Source organism: Salmo salar, chromosome ssa11, assembly GCF_905237065.1.
Source record: "Salmo salar chromosome ssa11, Ssal_v3.1, whole genome shotgun sequence".
Lineage (NCBI taxonomy): Eukaryota > Metazoa > Chordata > Actinopteri > Salmoniformes > Salmonidae > Salmo > Salmo salar.
Genome location: NC_059452.1, coordinates 46,443,848 through 46,467,832, shown reverse-complemented (window position 1 = coordinate 46,467,832; position 23,985 = coordinate 46,443,848). Strand labels below are relative to the sequence as shown.

Genomic DNA, 23,985 nt, shown 5'->3' with positions numbered 1-23,985 from the left:
CCTAGACATACACACAGACATTACATTTTACCTAGACATACACACAGACATTACATTTTACCTAGACATACACACAGACATTACATTTTACCTAGACACACACACACAGACATTACATTTTACCTAGACATACACACAGACATTACATTTTACCTAGACACACACACAGACATTACATTTTACCTAGACATACACACAGACATTACATTTTACCTAGACATACACACACAGACATTACATTTTACCTAGACATACACACAGACATTACATTTTACCTAGACATAACACACACAGACATTACATTTTACCTAGACATACACACAGACATTACATTTTACCTAGACATACACACAGACATTACATTTTACCTAGACATACACACAGACATTACATTTTACCTAGACATACACACAGACATTACATTTTACCTAGACATACACACACAGACATTACATTTTACCTAGACATACACACAGACATTACATTTTACCTAGACATACACACAGACATTACATTTTACCTAGACATACACACAGACATTACATTTTACCTAGACATACACACACAGACATTACATTTTACCTAGACATACACACAGACATTACATTTTACCTAGACATACACACAGACATTACATTTTACCTAGACATACACACACAGACATTACATTTTACCTAGACACACACACAGACATTACATTTTACCTAGACATACACACAGACATTACATTTTACCTAGACATACACACAGACATTACATTTTACCTAGACATACACACAGACATTACATTTTACCTAGACATACACACACAGACATTACATTTTACCTAGACATACACACACAGACATTACATTTTACCTAGACATAACACACAGACATTACATTTTACCTAGACATACACACAGACATTACATTTTACCTAGACATACACACAGACATTACATTTTACCTAGACATACACACACAGACATTACATTTTACCTAGACATACACACAGACATTACATTTTACCTAGACACACACACAGACATTACATTTTACCTAGACATACACACAGACATTACATTTTACCTAGACATCACACACAGACATTACATTTTACCTAGACATACACACAGACATTACATTTTACCTAGACATACACACAGACATTACATTTTACCTAGACATACACACAGACATTACATTTTACCTAGACATACACACAGACATTACATTTTACCTAGACATACACACAGACATTACATTTTACCTAGACATACACACACAGACATTACATTTTACCTAGACATACACACACAGACATTACATTTTACCTAGACATACACACAGACATTACATTTTACCTAGACATACACACAGACATTACATTTTACCTAGACATACACACACAGACATTACATTTTACCTAGACACACACACAGACATTACATTTTACCTAGACATACACACAGACATTACATTTTACCTAGACATACACACAGACATTACATTTTACCTAGACATACACACAGACATTACATTTTACCTAGACATACACACAGACATTACATTTTACCTAGACACACACACAGACATTACATTTTACCTAGACATACACACAGACATTACATTTTACCTAGACATACACACAGACATTACATTTTACCTAGACATACACACACAGACATTACATTTTACCTAGACATACACACAGACATTACATTTTACCTAGACATACACACAGACATTACATTTTACCTAGACATACACACAGACATTACATTTTACCTAGACATACACACAGACATTACATTTTACCTAGACATACACACAGACATTACATTTTACCTAGACATACACACAGACATTACATTTTACCTAGACACACACACAGACATTACATTTTACCTAGACATACACACAGACATTACATTTTACCTAGACATACACACAGACATTACATTTTACCTAGACATACACACAGACATTACATTTTACCTAGACATACACACAGACATTACATTTTACCTAGACACACACACACAGACATTACATTTTACCTAGACATACACACAGACATTACATTTTACCTAGACATACACACAGACATTACATTTTACCTAGACATACACACAGACATTACATTTTACCTAGACACACACACAGACATTACATTTTACATAGACATACACACACAGACATTACATTTTACCTAGACACACACACAGACATTACATTTTACCTAGACATACACACACACAGACATTACATTTTACCTAGACACACACACAGACATTACATTTTACCTAGAGATACACACAGACATTACATTTTACCTAGACATACACACAGACATTACATTTTACCTAGACATACACACAGACATTACATTTTACCTAGACATACACACAGACATTACATTTTACCTAGACATACACACAGACATTACATTTTACCTAGACATACACACAGACATTACATTTTACCTAGACATACACACAGACATTACATTTTACCTAGACATACACACAGACATTACATTTTACCTAGACACACACACACAGACATTACATTTTACCTAGACATACACACAGACATTACATTTTACCTAGACATACACACACAGACATTACATTTTACCTAGACATACACACAGACATTACATTTTACCTAGACACACACACAGACATTACATTTTACCTAGACATACACACAGACATTACATTTTACCTAGACATACACACACAGACATTACATTTTACCTAGACATACACACAGACATTACATTTTACCTAGACATACACACAGACATTACATTTTACCTAGACATCACACACAGACATTACATTTTACCTAGACATACACACAGACATTACATTTTACCTAGACATACACACAGACATTACATTTTACCTAGACATACACACAGACATTACATTTTACCTAGACATACACACACAGACATTACATTTTACCTAGACATACACACAGACATTACATTTTACCTAGACATACACACAGACATTACATTTTACCTAGACATACACACAGACATTACATTTTACCTAGACATACACACAGACATTACATTTTACCTAGACACACACACACAGACATTACATTTTACCTAGACATACACACAGACATTACATTTTACCTAGACATACACACACACAGACATTACATTTTACCTAGACATACACACAGACATTACATTTTACCTAGACATACACACAGACATTACATTTTACCTAGACATACACACAGACATTACATTTTACCTAGACACACACACACAGACATTACATTTTACCTAGACATACACACAGACATTACATTTTACCTAGACATACACACAGACATTACATTTTACCTAGACATACACACAGACATTACATTTTACCTAGACATACACACAGACATTACATTTTACCTAGACATACACACAGACATTACATTTTACCTAGACATACACACACAGACATTACATTTTACCTAGACATACACACAGACATTACATTTTACCTAGACATACACACACAGACATTACATTTTACCTAGACATCACACACAGACATTACATTTTACCTAGACATACACACAGACATTACATTTTACCTAGACATACACACAGACATTACATTTTACCTAGACATACACACAGACATTACATTTTACCTAGACATACACACAGACATTACATTTTACCTAGACATCACACACAGACATTACATTTTACCTAGACATACACACAGACATTACATTTTACCTAGACATACACACAGACATTACATTTTACCTAGACATACACACACAGACATTACATTTTACCTAGACATACACACAGACATTACATTTTACCTAGACATACACACAGACATTACATTTTACCTAGACATACACACAGACATTACATTTTACCTAGACATACACACAGACATTACATTTTACCTAGACATACACACAGACATTACATTTTACCTAGACATACACACACAGACATTACATTTTACCTAGACATACACACAGACATTACATTTTACCTAGACATACACACAGACATTACATTTTACCTAGACATACACACAGACATTACATTTTACCTAGACATACACACAGACATTACATTTTACCTAGACATACACACAGACATTACATTTTACCTAGACATACACACACAGACATTACATTTTACCTAGACACACACACAGACATTACATTTTACCTAGACATACACACAGACATTACATTTTACCTAGACATACACACAGACATTACATTTTACCTAGACATACACACAGACATTACATTTTACCTAGACATACACACAGACATTACATTTTACCTAGACATACACACAGACATTACATTTTACCTAGACATACACACAGACATTACATTTTACCTAGACATACACACACAGACATTAAATTTTACCTAGACATACACACAGACATTACATTTTACCTAGACATACACACAGACATTACATTTTACCTAGACATACACACAGACATTACATTTTACCTAGACATACACACAGACATTACATTTTACCTAGACATACACACACAGACATTACATTTTACCTAGACATACACACAGACATTACATTTTACCTAGACATACACACAGACATTACATTTTACCTAGACATACACACAGACATTACATTTTACCTAGACATACACACAGACATTACATTTTACCTAGACATACACACAGACATTACATTTTACCTAGACATACACACACAGACATTACATTTTACCTAGACACAACACACAGACATTACATTTTACCTAGACATACACACAGACATTACATTTTACCTAGACATACACACAGACATTACATTTTACCTAGACATACACACAGACATTACATTTTACCTAGACATACACACACAGACATTACATTTTACCTAGACATACACACACAGACATTACATTTTACCTAGACATACACACAGACATTACATTTTACCTAGACATACACACAGACATTACATTTTACCTAGACATCACACACAGACATTACATTTTACCTAGACACACACACAGACATTACATTTTACCTAGACATACACACAGACATTACATTTTACCTAGACATACACACAGACATTACATTTTACCTAGACATACACACAGACATTACATTTTACCTAGACATACACACAGACATTACATTTTACCTAGACACACACACACAGACATTACATTTTACCTAGACACACACACAGACATTACATTTTACCTAGACATACACACACAGACATTACATTTTACCTAGACATACACACAGACATTACATTTTACCTAGACATACACACACAGACATTACATTTTACCTAGACATACACACACAGACATTACATTTTACCTAGACATACACACAGACATTACATTTTACCTAGACATACACACACAGACATTACATTTTACCTAGACATCACACACAGACATTACATTTTACCTAGACATACACACAGACATTACATTTTACCTAGACATACACACAGACATTACATTTTACCTAGACATACACACAGACATTACATTTTACCTAGACATCACACACAGACATTACATTTTACCTAGACATACACACAGACATTACATTTTACCTAGACATACACACACAGACATTACATTTTACCTAGACATACACACAGACATTACATTTTACCTAGACATACACACAGACATTACATTTTACCTAGACATCACACACAGACATTACATTTTACCTAGACATCACACACAGACATTACATTTTACCTAGACATACACACAGACATTACATTTTACCTAGACATAACACACAGACATTACATTTTACCTAGACATCACACACAGACATTACATTTTACCTAGACATACACACAGACATTACATTTTACCTAGACATACACACAGACATTACATTTTACCTAGACATACACACAGACATTACATTTTACCTAGACATACACACAGACATTACATTTTACCTAGACATACACACAGACATTACATTTTACCTAGACATCACACACAGACATTACATTTTACCTAGACATACACACAGACATTACATTTTACCTAGACATACACACACAGACATTACATTTTACCTAGACATACACACAGACATTACATTTTACCTAGACATACACACAGACATTACATTTTACCTAGACACACACACAGACATTACATTTTACCTAGACATACACACACAGACATTACATTTTACCTAGACATACACACAGACATTACATTTTACCTAGACATACACACAGACATTACATTTTACCTAGACATACACACACAGACATTACATTTTACCTAGACACACACACAGACATTACATTTTAACTAGACATACACACAGACATTACATTTTACCTAGACATACACACAGACATTACATTTTACCTAGACATACACACAGACATGACATTTTACCTAGACATACACACAGACATTACATTTTACCTAGACACACACACACAGACATTACATTTTACCTAGACATACACACAGACATTACATTTTACCTAGACATACACACACAGACATTACATTTTACCTAGACATACACACACAGACATTACATTTTACCTAGACATACACACAGACATTACATTTTACCTAGACATACACACAGACATTACATTTTACCTAGACATACACACACACAGACATTACATTTTACCTAGACATACACACAGACATTACATTTTACCTAGACATACACACAGACATTACATTTTACCTAGACATACACACAGACATTACATTTTACCTAGACATACACACACAGACATTACATTTTACCTAGACATACACACAGACATTACATTTTACCTAGACATACACACAGACATTACATTTTACCTAGACATACACACAGACATTACATTTTACCTAGACATACACACAGACATTACATTTTACCTAGACATACACACAGACATTACATTTTACCTAGACAACACACAGACATTACATTTTACCTAGACATACACACACAGACATTACATTTTACCTAGACATCACACACAGACATTACATTTTACCTAGACATACACACAGACATTACATTTTACCTAGACATACACACAGACATTACATTTTACCTAGACATACACACAGACATTACATTTTACCTAGACATACACACAGACATTACATTTTACCTAGACATACACACAGACATTACATTTTACCTAGACATACACACACAGACATTACATTTTACCTAGACATACACACAGACATTACATTTTACCTAGACATACACACAGACATTACATTTTACCTAGACATACACACAGACATTACATTTTACCTAGACATACACACACAGACATTACATTTTACCTAGACACACACACAGACATTACATTTTACCTAGACATACACACAGACATTACATTTTACCTAGACATACACACAGACATTACATTTTACCTAGACATACACACAGACATTACATTTTACCTAGACATACACACACAGACATTACATTTTACCTAGACATACACACAGACATTACATTTTACCTAGACATACACACACAGACATTACATTTTACCTAGACATACACACACAGACATTACATTTTACCTAGACATACACACAGACATTACATTTTACCTAGACATACACACAGACATTACATTTTACCTAGACATACACACAGACATTACATTTTACCTAGACATACACACAGACATTACATTTTACCTAGACATACACACAGACATTACATTTTACCTAGACATACACACAGACATTACATTTTACCTAGACATACACACAGACATTACATTTTACCTAGACATACACACACAGACATTACATTTTACCTAGACATACACACAGACATTACATTTTACCTAGACATCACACACAGACATTACATTTTACCTAGACATCACACACAGACATTACATTTTACCTAGACATACACACAGACATTACATTTTACCTAGACATACACACAGACATTACATTTTACCTAGACATACACACACAGACATTACATTTTACCTAGACATACACACAGACATTACATTTTACCTAGACATACACACAGACATTACATTTTACCTAGACATACACACAGACATTACATTTTACCTAGACATACACACAGACATTACATTTTACCTAGACATACACACAGACATTACATTTTACCTAGACATACACACAGACATTACATTTTACCTAGACATACACACAGACATTACATTTTACCTAGACATACACACAGACATTACATTTTACCTAGACATACACACAGACATTACATTTTACCTAGACATACACACAGACATTACATTTTACCTAGACATACACACAGACATTACATTTTACCTAGACATACACACACAGACATTACATTTTACCTAGACATACACACAGACATTACATTTTACCTAGACACACACACACAGACATTACATTTTACCTAGACATACACACAGACATTACATTTTACCTAGACATACACACAGACATTACATTTTACCTAGACATACACACAGACATTACATTTTACCTAGACACACACACAGACATTACATTTTACCTAGACATACACACAGACATTACATTTTACCTAGACATACACACAGACATTACATTTTACCTAGACATACACACAGACATTACATTTTACCTAGACATACACACACAGACATTACATTTTACCTAGACACACACACAGACATTACATTTTAACTAGACATACACACAGACATTACATTTTACCTAGACATACACACAGACATTACATTTTACCTAGACATACACACAGACATGACATTTTACCTAGACATACACACAGACATTACATTTTACCTAGACACACACACACAGACATTACATTTTACCTAGACATACACACAGACATTACATTTTACCTAGACATACACACACACAGACATTACATTTTACCTAGACATACACACACAGACATTACATTTTACCTAGACATACACACAGACATTACATTTTACCTAGACATACACACAGACATTACATTTTACCTAGACATACACACACAGACATTACATTTTACCTAGACACACACACAGACATTACATTTTAACTAGACATACACACAGACATTACATTTTACCTAGACATACACACAGACATTACATTTTACCTAGACATACACACAGACATTACATTTTACCTAGACATACACACAGACATTACATTTTACCTAGACACACACACACAGACATTACATTTTACCTAGACATACACACAGACATTACATTTTACCTAGACATCACACACAGACATTACATTTTACCTAGACATACATACACACACAGACATTACATTTTACCTAGACATACACACAGACATTACATTTTACCTAGACATACACACACAGACATTACATTTTACCTAGACATACACACAGACATTACATTTTACCTAGACACACACACACAGACATTACATTTTACCTAGACATCACACACAGACATTACATTTTACCTAGACATACACACAGACATTACATTTTACCTAGACATACACACAGACATTACATTTTACCTAGACATACACACACAGACATTACATTTTACCTAGACATACACACAGACATTACATTTTACCTAGACATCACACACAGACATTACATTTTACCTAGACATACACACAGACATTACATTTTACCTAGACATACACACAGACATTACATTTTACCTAGACATACACACAGACATTACATTTTACCTAGACATACACACAGACATTACATTTTACCTAGACATACACACAGACATTACATTTTACCTAGACATACACACAGACATTACATTTTACCTAGACATACACACAGACATTACATTTTACCTAGACATACACACACAGACATTACATTTTACCTAGACACACACACAGACATTACATTTTACCTAGACATACACACAGACATTACATTTTACCTAGACATACACACAGACATTACATTTTACCTAGACATACACACAGACATTACATTTTACCTAGACATACACACAGACATTACATTTTACCTAGACATACACACAGACATTACATTTTACCTAGACATACACACAGACATTACATTTTACCTAGACATACACACAGACATTACATTTTACCTAGACATCACACACAGACATTACATTTTACCTAGACATACACACAGACATTACATTTTACCTAGACATACACACAGACATTACATTTTACCTAGACATACACACAGACATTACATTTTACCTAGACATACACACAGACATTACATTTTACCTAGACATACACACAGACATTACATTTTACCTAGACATACACACAGACATTACATTTTACCTAGACATACACACAGACATTACATTTTACCTAGACATACACACAGACATTACATTTTACCTAGACATACACACAGACATTACATTTTACCTAGACATACACACAGACATTACATTTTACCTAGACATACACACAGACATTACATTTTACCTAGACACACACACACAGACATTACATTTTACCTAGACATACACACAGACATTACATTTTACCTAGACATACACACAGACATTACATTTTACCTAGACATACACACAGACATTACATTTTACCTAGACATACACACACAGACATTACATTTTACCTAGACATCACACACAGACATTACATTTTACCTAGACATACACACAGACATTACATTTTACCTAGACATACACACACAGACATTACATTTTACCTAGACATACACACAGACATTACATTTTACCTAGACATACACACAGACATTACATTTTACCTAGACATACACACAGACATTACATTTTACCTAGACATACACACAGACATTACATTTTACCTAGACATCACACACAGACATTACATTTTACCTAGACATACACACAGACATTACATTTTACCTAGACATACACACAGACATTACATTTTACCTAGACATACACACAGACATTACATTTTACCTAGACATACACACAGACATTACATTTTACCTAGACACACACACACAGACATTACATTTTACCTAGACATACACACAGACATTACATTTTACCTAGACATACACACAGACATTACATTTTACCTAGACATACACACAGACATTACATTTTACCTAGACATACACACAGACATTACATTTTACCTAGACATACACACAGACATTACATTTTACCTAGACATACACACAGACATTACATTTTACCTAGACATACACACACAGACATTACATTTTACCTAGACATACACACAGACATTACATTTTACCTAGACATACACACAGACATTACATTTTACCTAGACATACACACAGACATTACATTTTACCTAGACAATACACACAGACATTACATTTTACCTAGACATACACACACAGACATTACATTTTACCTAGACATACACACACAGACATTACATTTTACCTAGACATACACACAGACATTACATTTTACCTAGACATACACACACAGACATTACATTTTACCTAGACACACACACACAGACATTACATTTTACCTAGACATACACACAGACATTACATTTTACCTAGACATACACACAGACATTACATTTTACCTAGACATACACACAGACATTACATTTTACCTAGACATACACACAGACATTACATTTTACCTAGACATACACACAGACATTACATTTTACCTAGACATACACACAGACATTACATTTTACCTAGACATACACACAGACATTACATTTTACCTAGACATACACACACAGACATTACATTTTACCTAGACATCACACACAGACATTACATTTTACCTAGACATACACACAGACATTACATTTTACCTAGACATACACACAGACATTACATTTTACCTAGACATACACACACAGACATTACATTTTACCTAGACACACACACAGACATTACATTTTACCTAGACATACACACACAGACATTACATTTTACCTAGACACACACACAGACATTACATTTTACCTAGACATAAACACAGACATTACATTTTACCTAGACATACACACAGACATTACATTTTACCTAGACATACACACACAGACATTACATTTTACCTAGACACACACACAGACATTACATTTTACCTAGACATACACACAGACATTACATTTTACCTAGACATACACACAGACATTACATTTTACCTAGACATACACACAGACATTACATTTTACCTAGACACACACACAGACATTACATTTTACCTAGACATACACACACAGACATTACATTTTACCTAGACACACACACACAGACATTACATTTTACCTAGACATACACACAGACATTACATTTTACCTAGACATACACACAGACATTACATTTTACCTAGACATACACACAGACATTACATTTTACCTAGACATACACACAGACATTACATTTTACCTAGACACACACACACACAGACATTACATTTTACCTAGACATACACACAGACATTACATTTTACCTAGACATACACACAGACATTACATTTTACCTAGACATACACACAGACATTACATTTTACCTAGACATACACACAGACATTACATTTTACCTAGACATACACACACAGACATTACATTTTACCTAGACATACACACAGACATTACATTTTACCTAGACATCACACACAGACATTACATTTTACCTAGACATACACACAGACATTACATTTTACCTAGACATACACACACAGACATTACATTTTACCTAGACATACACACAGACATTACATTTTACCTAGACATACACACAGACATTACATTTTACCTAGACATACACACAGACATTACATTTTACCTAGACATACACACACAGACATTACATTTTACCTAGACATACACACAGACATTACATTTTACCTAGACATCACACACAGACATTACATTTTACCTAGACATACACACAGACATTACATTTTACCTAGACATACACACAGACATTACATTTTACCTAGACATACACACAGACATTACATTTTACCTAGACATACACACAGACATTACATTTTACCTAGACATACACACAGACATTACATTTTACCTAGACATACACACAGACATTACATTTTACCTAGACATACACACAGACATTACATTTTACCTAGACATACACACAGACATTACATTTTACCTAGACATACACACACAGACATTACATTTTACCTAGACATACACACAGACATTACATTTTACCTAGACATACACACAGACATTACATTTTACCTAGACATACACACAGACATTACATTTTACCTAGACATACACACAGACATTACATTTTACCTAGACATACACACAGACATTACATTTTACCTAGACATACACACACAGACATTACATTTTACCTAGACATACACACAGACATTACATTTTACCTAGACATACACACAGACATTACATTTTACCTAGACATACACACACAGACATTACATTTTACCTAGACATACACACAGACATTACATTTTACCTAGACATACACACAGACATTACATTTTACCTAGACATACACACAGACATTACATTTTACCTAGACATACACACAGACATTACATTTTACCTAGACATACACACACAGACATTACATTTTACCTAGACATACACACAGACATTACATTTTACCTAGACATACACACAGACATTACATTTTACCTAGACATACACACAGACATTACATTTTACCTAGACATACACACAGACATTACATTTTACCTAGACATACACACAGACATTACATTTTACCTAGACATACACACAGACATTACATTTTACCTAGACATACACACAGACATTACATTTTACCTAGACATACACACAGACATTACATTTTACCTAGACACACACACACAGACATTACATTTTACCTAGACATACACACAGACATTACATTTTACCTAGACATACACACAGACATTACATTTTACCTAGACATACACACAGACATTACATTTTACCTAGACATACACACACAGACATTACATTTTACCTAGACACACACACAGACATTACATTTTACCTAGACATACACACAGACATTACATTTTACCTAGACATACACACAGACATTACATTTTACCTAGACATACACACAGACATTACATTTTACCTAGACATACACACAGACATTACATTTTACCTAGACATACACACAGACATTACATTTTACCTAGACATACACACAGACATTACATTTTACCTAGACATACACACACAGACATTACATTTTACCTAGACATACACACAGACATTACATTTTACCTAGACATACACACAGACATTACATTTTACCTAGACATACACACACACACACAGACATTACATTTTACCTAGACATACACACACAGACATTACATTTTACCTAGACATACACACACAGACATTACATTTTACCTAGACATACACACAGACATTACATTTTACCTAGACATACACACAGACATTACATTTTACCTAGACATACACACAGACATTACATTTTACCTAGACATACACACAGACATTACATTTTACCTAGACATACACACAGACATTACATTTTACCTAGACATACACACAGACATTACATTTTACCTAGACATACACACAGACATTACATTTTACCTAGACATACACACAGACATTACATTTTACCTAGACAACACACACAGACATTACATTTTACCTAGACATACACACACAGACATTACATTTTACCTAGACACACACACAGACATTACATTTTACCTAGACATACACACAGACATTACATTTTACCTAGACATACACACAGACATTACATTTTACCTAGACATACACACAGACATTACATTTTACCTAGACATACACACAGACATTACATTTTACCTAGACATACACACAGACATTACATTTTACCTAGACATCACACACAGACATTACATTTTACCTAGACATACACACACAGACATTACATTTTACCTAGACATACACACAGACATTACATTTTACCTAGACATACACACAGACATTACATTTTACCTAGACATCACACACAGACATTACATTTTACCTAGACACACACACAGACATTACATTTTACCTAGACATACACACAGACATTACATTTTACCTAGACATACACACAGACATTACATTTTACCTAGACATACACACAGACATTACATTTTACCTAGACATACACACAGACATTACATTTTACCTAGACACACACACAGACATTACATTTTACCTAGACATACACACAGACATTACATTTTACCTAGACATACACACACAGACATTACATTTTACCTAGACATACACACACAGACATTACATTTTACCTAGACATACACACAGACATTACATTTTACCTAGACATCACACACAGACATTACATTTTACCTAGACATCACACACAGACATTACATTTTACCTAGACACACACACAGACATTACATTTTACCTAGACATACACACAGACATTACATTTTACCTAGACATACACACAGACATTACATTTTACCTAGACATACACACAGACATTACATTTTACCTAGACATACACACAGACATTACATTTTACCTAGACACACACACAGACATTACATTTTACCTAGACATACACACAGACATTACATTTTACCTAGACATACACACACAGACATTACATTTTACCTAGACATACACACACAGACATTACATTTTACCTAGACATACACACAGACATTACATTTTACCTAGACATACACACAGACATTACATTTTACCTAGACATACACACAGACATTACATTTTACCTAGACATACACACAGACATTACATTTTACCTAGACACACACACACAGACATTACATTTTACCTAGACATACACACAGACATTACATTTTACCTAGACATACACACAGACATTACATTTTACCTAGACATACACACAGACATTACATTTTACCTAGACATACACACAGACATTACATTTTACCTAGACATACACACAGACATTACATTTTACCTAGACATAACACACAGACATTACATTTTACCTAGACATACACACAGACATTACATTTTACCTAGACATACACACAGACATTACATTTTACCTAGACATACACACAGACATTACATTTTACCTAGACATACACACACAGACATTACATTTTACCTAGACACACACACAGACATTACATTTTACCTAGACATACACACAGACATTACATTTTACCTAGACATACACACAGACATTACATTTTACCTAGACATACACACAGACATTACATTTTACCTAGACATACACACAGACATTACATTTTACCTAGAACACACACACAGACATTACATTTTACCTAGACATACACACAGACATTACATTTTACCTAGACATACACACAGACATTACATTTTACCTAGACATACACACACAGACATTACATTTTACCTAGACATACACACAGACATTACATTTTACCTAGACATACACACAGACATTACATTTTACCTAGACATACACACAGACATTACATTTTACCTAGACATACACACAGACATTACATTTTACCTAGACATACACACACAGACATTACATTTTACCTAGACATACACACAGACATTACATTTTACCTAGACATACACACAGACATTACATTTTACCTAGACATACACACACAGACATTACATTTTACCTAGACATACACACAGACATTACATTTTACCTAGACATACACACACAGACATTACATTTTACCTAGACATACACACAGACATTACATTTTACCTAGACATACACACAGACATTACATTTTACCTAGACATACACACAGACATTACATTTTACCTAGACATACACACAGACATTACATTTTACCTAGACATACACACAGACATTACATTTTACCTAGACACACACACACAGACATTACATTTTACCTAGACATACACACAGACATTACATTTTACCTAGACATACACACACACAGACATTACATTTTACCTAGACATACACACACAGACATTACATTTTACCTAGACATACACACAGACATTACATTTTACCTAGACATACACACAGACATTACATTTTACCTAGACATACACACAGACATGACATTTTACCTAGACATACACACAGACATTACATTTTACCTAGACATACACACAGACATTACATTTTACCTAGACATACACACAGACATTACATTTTACCTAGACATACACACAGACATTACATTTTACCTAGACATACACACAGACATTACATTTTACCTAGACACACACACACAGACATTACATTTTACCTAGACATACACACAGACATTACATTTTACCTAGACATACACACACAGACATTACATTTTACCTAGACACACACACAGACATTACATTTTACCTAGACATACACACAGACATTACATTTTACCTAGACATACACACAGACATTACATTTTACCTAGACATACACACAGACATTACATTTTACCTAGACATACACACAGACATTACATTTTACCTAGACATACACACAGACATTACATTTTACCTAGACATACACACAGACATTACATTTTACCTAGACACACACACAGACATTACATTTTACCTAGACATACACACACAGACATTACATTTTACCTAGACATACACACACAGACATTACATTTTAACTAGACATACACACAGACATTACATTTTACCTAGACATACACACAGACATTACATTTTACCTAGACATACACACAGACATTACATTTTACCTAGACATACACACAGACATTACATTTTACCTAGACATCACACACAGACATTACATTTTACCTAGACACACACACACAGACATTACATTTTACCTAGACATACACACAGACATTACATTTTACCTAGACATACACACACAGACATTACATTTTACCTAGACATCACACACAGACATTACATTTTACCTAGACACTACACACAGACATTACATTTTACCTAGACATACACACAGACATTACATTTTACCTAGACATACACACAGACATTACATTTTACCTAGACATACACACAGACATTACATTTTACCTAGACATACACACAGACATTACATTTTACCTAGACATACACACAGACATTACATTTTACCTAGACATACACACACAGACATTACATTTTACCTAGACACACACACAGACATTACATTTTACCTAGACATACACACAGACATTACATTTTACCTAGACATACACACAGACATTACATTTTACCTAGACATCACACACAGACATTACATTTTACCTAGACATACACACAGACATTACATTTTACCTAGACATACACACAGACATTACATTTTACCTAGACATACACACAGACATTACATTTTACCTAGACATACACACACAGACATTACATTTTACCTAGACATACACACAGACATTACATTTTACCTAGACATACACACAGACATTACATTTTACCTAGACATACACACAGACATTACATTTTACCTAGACATACACACAGACATTACATTTTACCTAGACATACACACAGACATTACATTTTACCTAGACATCACACACAGACATTACATTTTACCTAGACATACACACAGACATTACATTTTACCTAGACATACACACAGACATTACATTTTACCTAGACATACACACAGACATTACATTTTACCTAGACATACACACAGACATTACATTTTACCTAGACATACACACACAGACATTACATTTTACCTAGACATACACACAGACATTACATTTTACCTAGACATACACACAGACATTACATTTTACCTAGACATACACACACAGACATTACATTTTACCTAGACATACACACAGACATTACATTTTACCTAGACATACACACAGACATTACATTTTACCTAGACATACACACACAGACATTACATTTTACCTAGACATACACACAGACATTACATTTTACCTAGACATACACACAGACATTACATTTTACCTAGACATACACACAGACATTACATTTTACCTAGACATACACACAGACATTACATTTTACCTAGACATACACACAGACATTACATTTTACCTAGAACACACACACAGACATTACATTTTACCTAGACATACACACAGACATTACATTTTACCTAGACATACACACAGACATTACATTTTACCTAGACATACACACAGACATTACATTTTACCTAGACATACACACACAGACATTACATTTTACCTAGACATACACACAGACATTACATTTTACCTAGACATACACACAGACATTACATTTTACCTAGACATACACACAGACATTACATTTTACCTAGACATACACACAGACATTACATTTTACCTAGACATACACACAGACATTACATTTTACCTAGACATACACACACAGACATTACATTTTACCTAGACATACACACAGACATTACATTTTACCTAGACACACACACAGACATTACATTTTACCTAGACATACACACAGACATTACATTTTACCTAGACATACACACAGACATTACATTTTACCTAGACATACACACAGACATTACATTTTACCTAGACATACACACAGACATTACATTTTACCTAGACATACACACACAGACATTACATTTTACCTAGACATACACACAGACATTACATTTTACCTAGACATACACACAGACATTACATTTTACCTAGACATACACACAGACATTACATTTTACCTAGACATACACACACAGACATTACATTTTACCTAGAACACACACACAGACATTACATTTTACCTAGACATACACACAGACATTACATTTTACCTAGACATCACACACAGACATTACATTTTACCTAGACATACACACAGACATTACATTTTACCTAGACATACACACAGACATTACATTTTACCTAGACACACACACAGACATTACATTTTACCTAGACATACACACAGACATTACATTTTACCTAGACATACACACACAGACATTACATTTTAACTAGACACACACACAGACATTACATTTTACCTAGACATACACACAGACATTACATTTTACCTAGACATACACACAGACATTACATTTTACCTAGACATACACACAGACATTACATTTTACCTAGACATACACACAGACATTACATTTTACCTAGACACACACACAGACATTACATTTTACCTAGACATACACACAGACATTACATTTTACCTAGACATACACACACAGACATTACATTTTACCTAGACATACACACAGACATTACATTTTACCTAGACATACACACAGACATTACATTTTACCTAGACATACACACAGACATTACATTTTACCTAGACATACACACAGACATTACATTTTACCTAGACATACACACACAGACATTACATTTTACCTAGACATACACACAGACATTACATTTTACCTAGACATACACACAGACATTACATTTTACCTAGACATACACACAGACATTACATTTTACCTAGACATACACACAGACATTACATTTTACCTAGACATACACACAGACATTACATTTTACCTAGACATACACACAGACATTACATTTTACCTAGACATCACACACAGACATTACATTTTACCTAGACATACACACAGACATTACATTTTACCTAGACATACACACAGACATTACATTTTACCTAGACATACACACAGACATTACATTTTACCTAGACATACACACAGACATTACATTTTACCTAGACACACACACACAGACATTACATTTTACCTAGACATACACACAGACATTACATTTTACCTAGACATACACACAGACATTACATTTTACCTAGACATACACACAGACATTACATTTTACCTAGACATACACACAGACATTACATTTTACCTAGACATACACACACAGACATTACATTTTACCTAGACATACACACAGACATTACATTTTACCTAGACATACACACAGACATTACATTTTACCTAGACATACACACAGACATTACATTTTACCTAGACATCACACACAGACATTACATTTTACCTAGACATACACACAGACATTACATTTTACCTAGACATACACACAGACATTACATTTTACCTAGACATACACACAGACATTACATTTTACCTAGACATACACACAGACATTACATTTTACCTAGACATACACACAGACATTACATTTTACCTAGACACACACACAGACATTACATTTTACCTAGACATACACACAGACATTACATTTTACCTAGACATACACACAGACATTACATTTTACCTAGACACACACACACAGACATTACATTTTACCTAGACATACACACAGACATTACATTTTACCTAGACATACACACAGACATTACATTTTACCTAGACACACACACAGACATTACATTTTACCTAGACATACACACACAGACATTACATTTTACCTAGACACACACACAGACATTACATTTTACCTAGACATACACACAGACATTACATTTTACCTAGACATACACACAGACATTACATTTTACCTAGACATACACACAGACATTACATTTTACCTAGACATACACACAGACATTACATTTTACCTAGACACACACACAGACATTACATTTTACCTAGACATACACACAGACATTACATTTTACCTAGACATACACACACAGACATTACATTTTACCTAGACATACACACAGACATTACATTTTACCTAGACATACACACAGACATTACATTTTACCTAGACATACACACAGACATTACATTTTACCTAGACATACACACAGACATTACATTTTACCTAGACATACACACACAGACATTACATTTTACCTAGACATACACACAGACATTACATTTTACCTAGACATACACACAGACATTACATTTTACCTAGACATACACACAGACATTACATTTTACCTAGACATACACACAGACATTACATTTTACCTAGACACACACACAGACATTACATTTTACCTAGACATACACACAGACATTACATTTTACCTAGACATACACACAGACATTACATTTTACCTAGACATACACACACAGACATTACATTTTACCTAGACACACACACAGACATTACATTTTACCTAGACACACACACAGACATTACATTTTACCTAGACATACACACAGACATTACATTTTACCTAGACATACACACAGACATTACATTTTACCTAGACACACACACAGACATTACATTTTACCTAGACATACACACAGACATTACATTTTACCTAGACATACACACAGACATTACATTTTACCTAGACATACACACAGACATTACATTTTACCTAGACATACACACAGACATTACATTTTACCTAGACACACACACACACAGACATTACATTTTACCTAGACATACACACAGACATTACATTTTACCTAGACATACACACAGACATTACATTTTACCTAGACATACACACAGACATTACATTTTACCTAGACAACACACACACAGACATTACATTTTACCTAGACATACACACAGACATTACATTTTACCTAGACATACACACAGACATTACATTTTACCTAGACATACACACACAGACATTACATTTTACCTAGACATACACACAGACATTACATTTTACCTAGACATACACACAGACATTACATTTTACCTAGACATACACACAGACATTACATTTTACCTAGACATACACACAGACATTACATTTTACCTAGACACACACACAGACATTACATTTTACATAGACATACACACACAGACATTACATTTTACCTAGACACACACACAGACATTACATTTTACCTAGACATACACACAGACATTACATTTTACCTAGACATACACACAGACATTACATTTTACCTAGACATACACACAGACATTACATTTTACCTAGACATACACACAGACATTACATTTTACCTAGACATAACACACAGACATTACATTTTACCTAGACATACACACAGACATTACATTTTACCTAGACATACACACAGACATTACATTTTACCTAGACATACACACAGACATTACATTTTACCTAGACATACACACAGACATTACATTTTACCTAGACATACACACAGACATTACATTTTACCTAGACATACACACAGACATTACATTTTACCTAGACATACACACACAGACATTACATTTTACCTAGACATACACACAGACATTACATTTTACCTAGACATACACACAGACATTACATTTTACCTAGACATACACACAGACATTACATTTTACCTAGACATACACACAGACATTACATTTTACCTAGACATACACACAGACATTACATTTTACCTAGACACACACACAGACATTACATTTTACCTAGACATACACACAGACATTACATTTTACCTAGACACACACACAGACATTACATTTTACCTAGACATACACACAGACATTACATTTTACCTAGACACACACACAGACATTACATTTTACCTAGACATACACACACAGACATTACATTTTACCTAGACACACACACAGACATTACATTTTACCTAGACATACACACAGACATTACATTTTACCTAGACACACACACAGACATTACATTTTACCTAGACATAACACACAGACATTACATTTTACCTAGACATACCACACAGACATTACATTTTACCTAGACATACACACAGACATTACATTTTACCTAGACATACACACAGACATTACATTTTACCTAGACATACACACAGACATTACATTTTACCTAGACATACACACAGACATTACATTTTACCTAGACACACACACACAGACATTACATTTTACCTAGACATACACACAGACATTACATTTTACCTAGACATACACACAGACATTACATTTTACCTAGACATACACACAGACATTACATTTTACCTAGACACACACACAGACATTACATTTTACCTAGACATACACACACAGACATTACATTTTACCTAGAACACACACACAGACATTACATTTTACCTAGACATACACACAGACATTACATTTTACCTAGACATACACACAGACATTACATTTTACCTAGACATACA

General features: G+C 34.0%; 1 protein-coding gene across 1 annotated transcript in view; it reads right to left on the bottom strand.

Annotated features, from left to right (window-relative positions):
• Positions 1 to 172: 172 nt before the first annotated feature.
• LOC106592139 (multiple epidermal growth factor-like domains protein 11) overlaps positions 173 to 23,985 on the bottom strand; it is a 199,887-nt gene continuing 176,074 nt past the window's right edge. The window contains exon 10 of the mRNA XM_045688869.1: positions 173 to 183. Within this exon, the coding sequence (XP_045544825.1) occupies positions 173 to 183 (11 nt within the window). The remainder of the gene's footprint in view (positions 184 to 23,985) is intronic.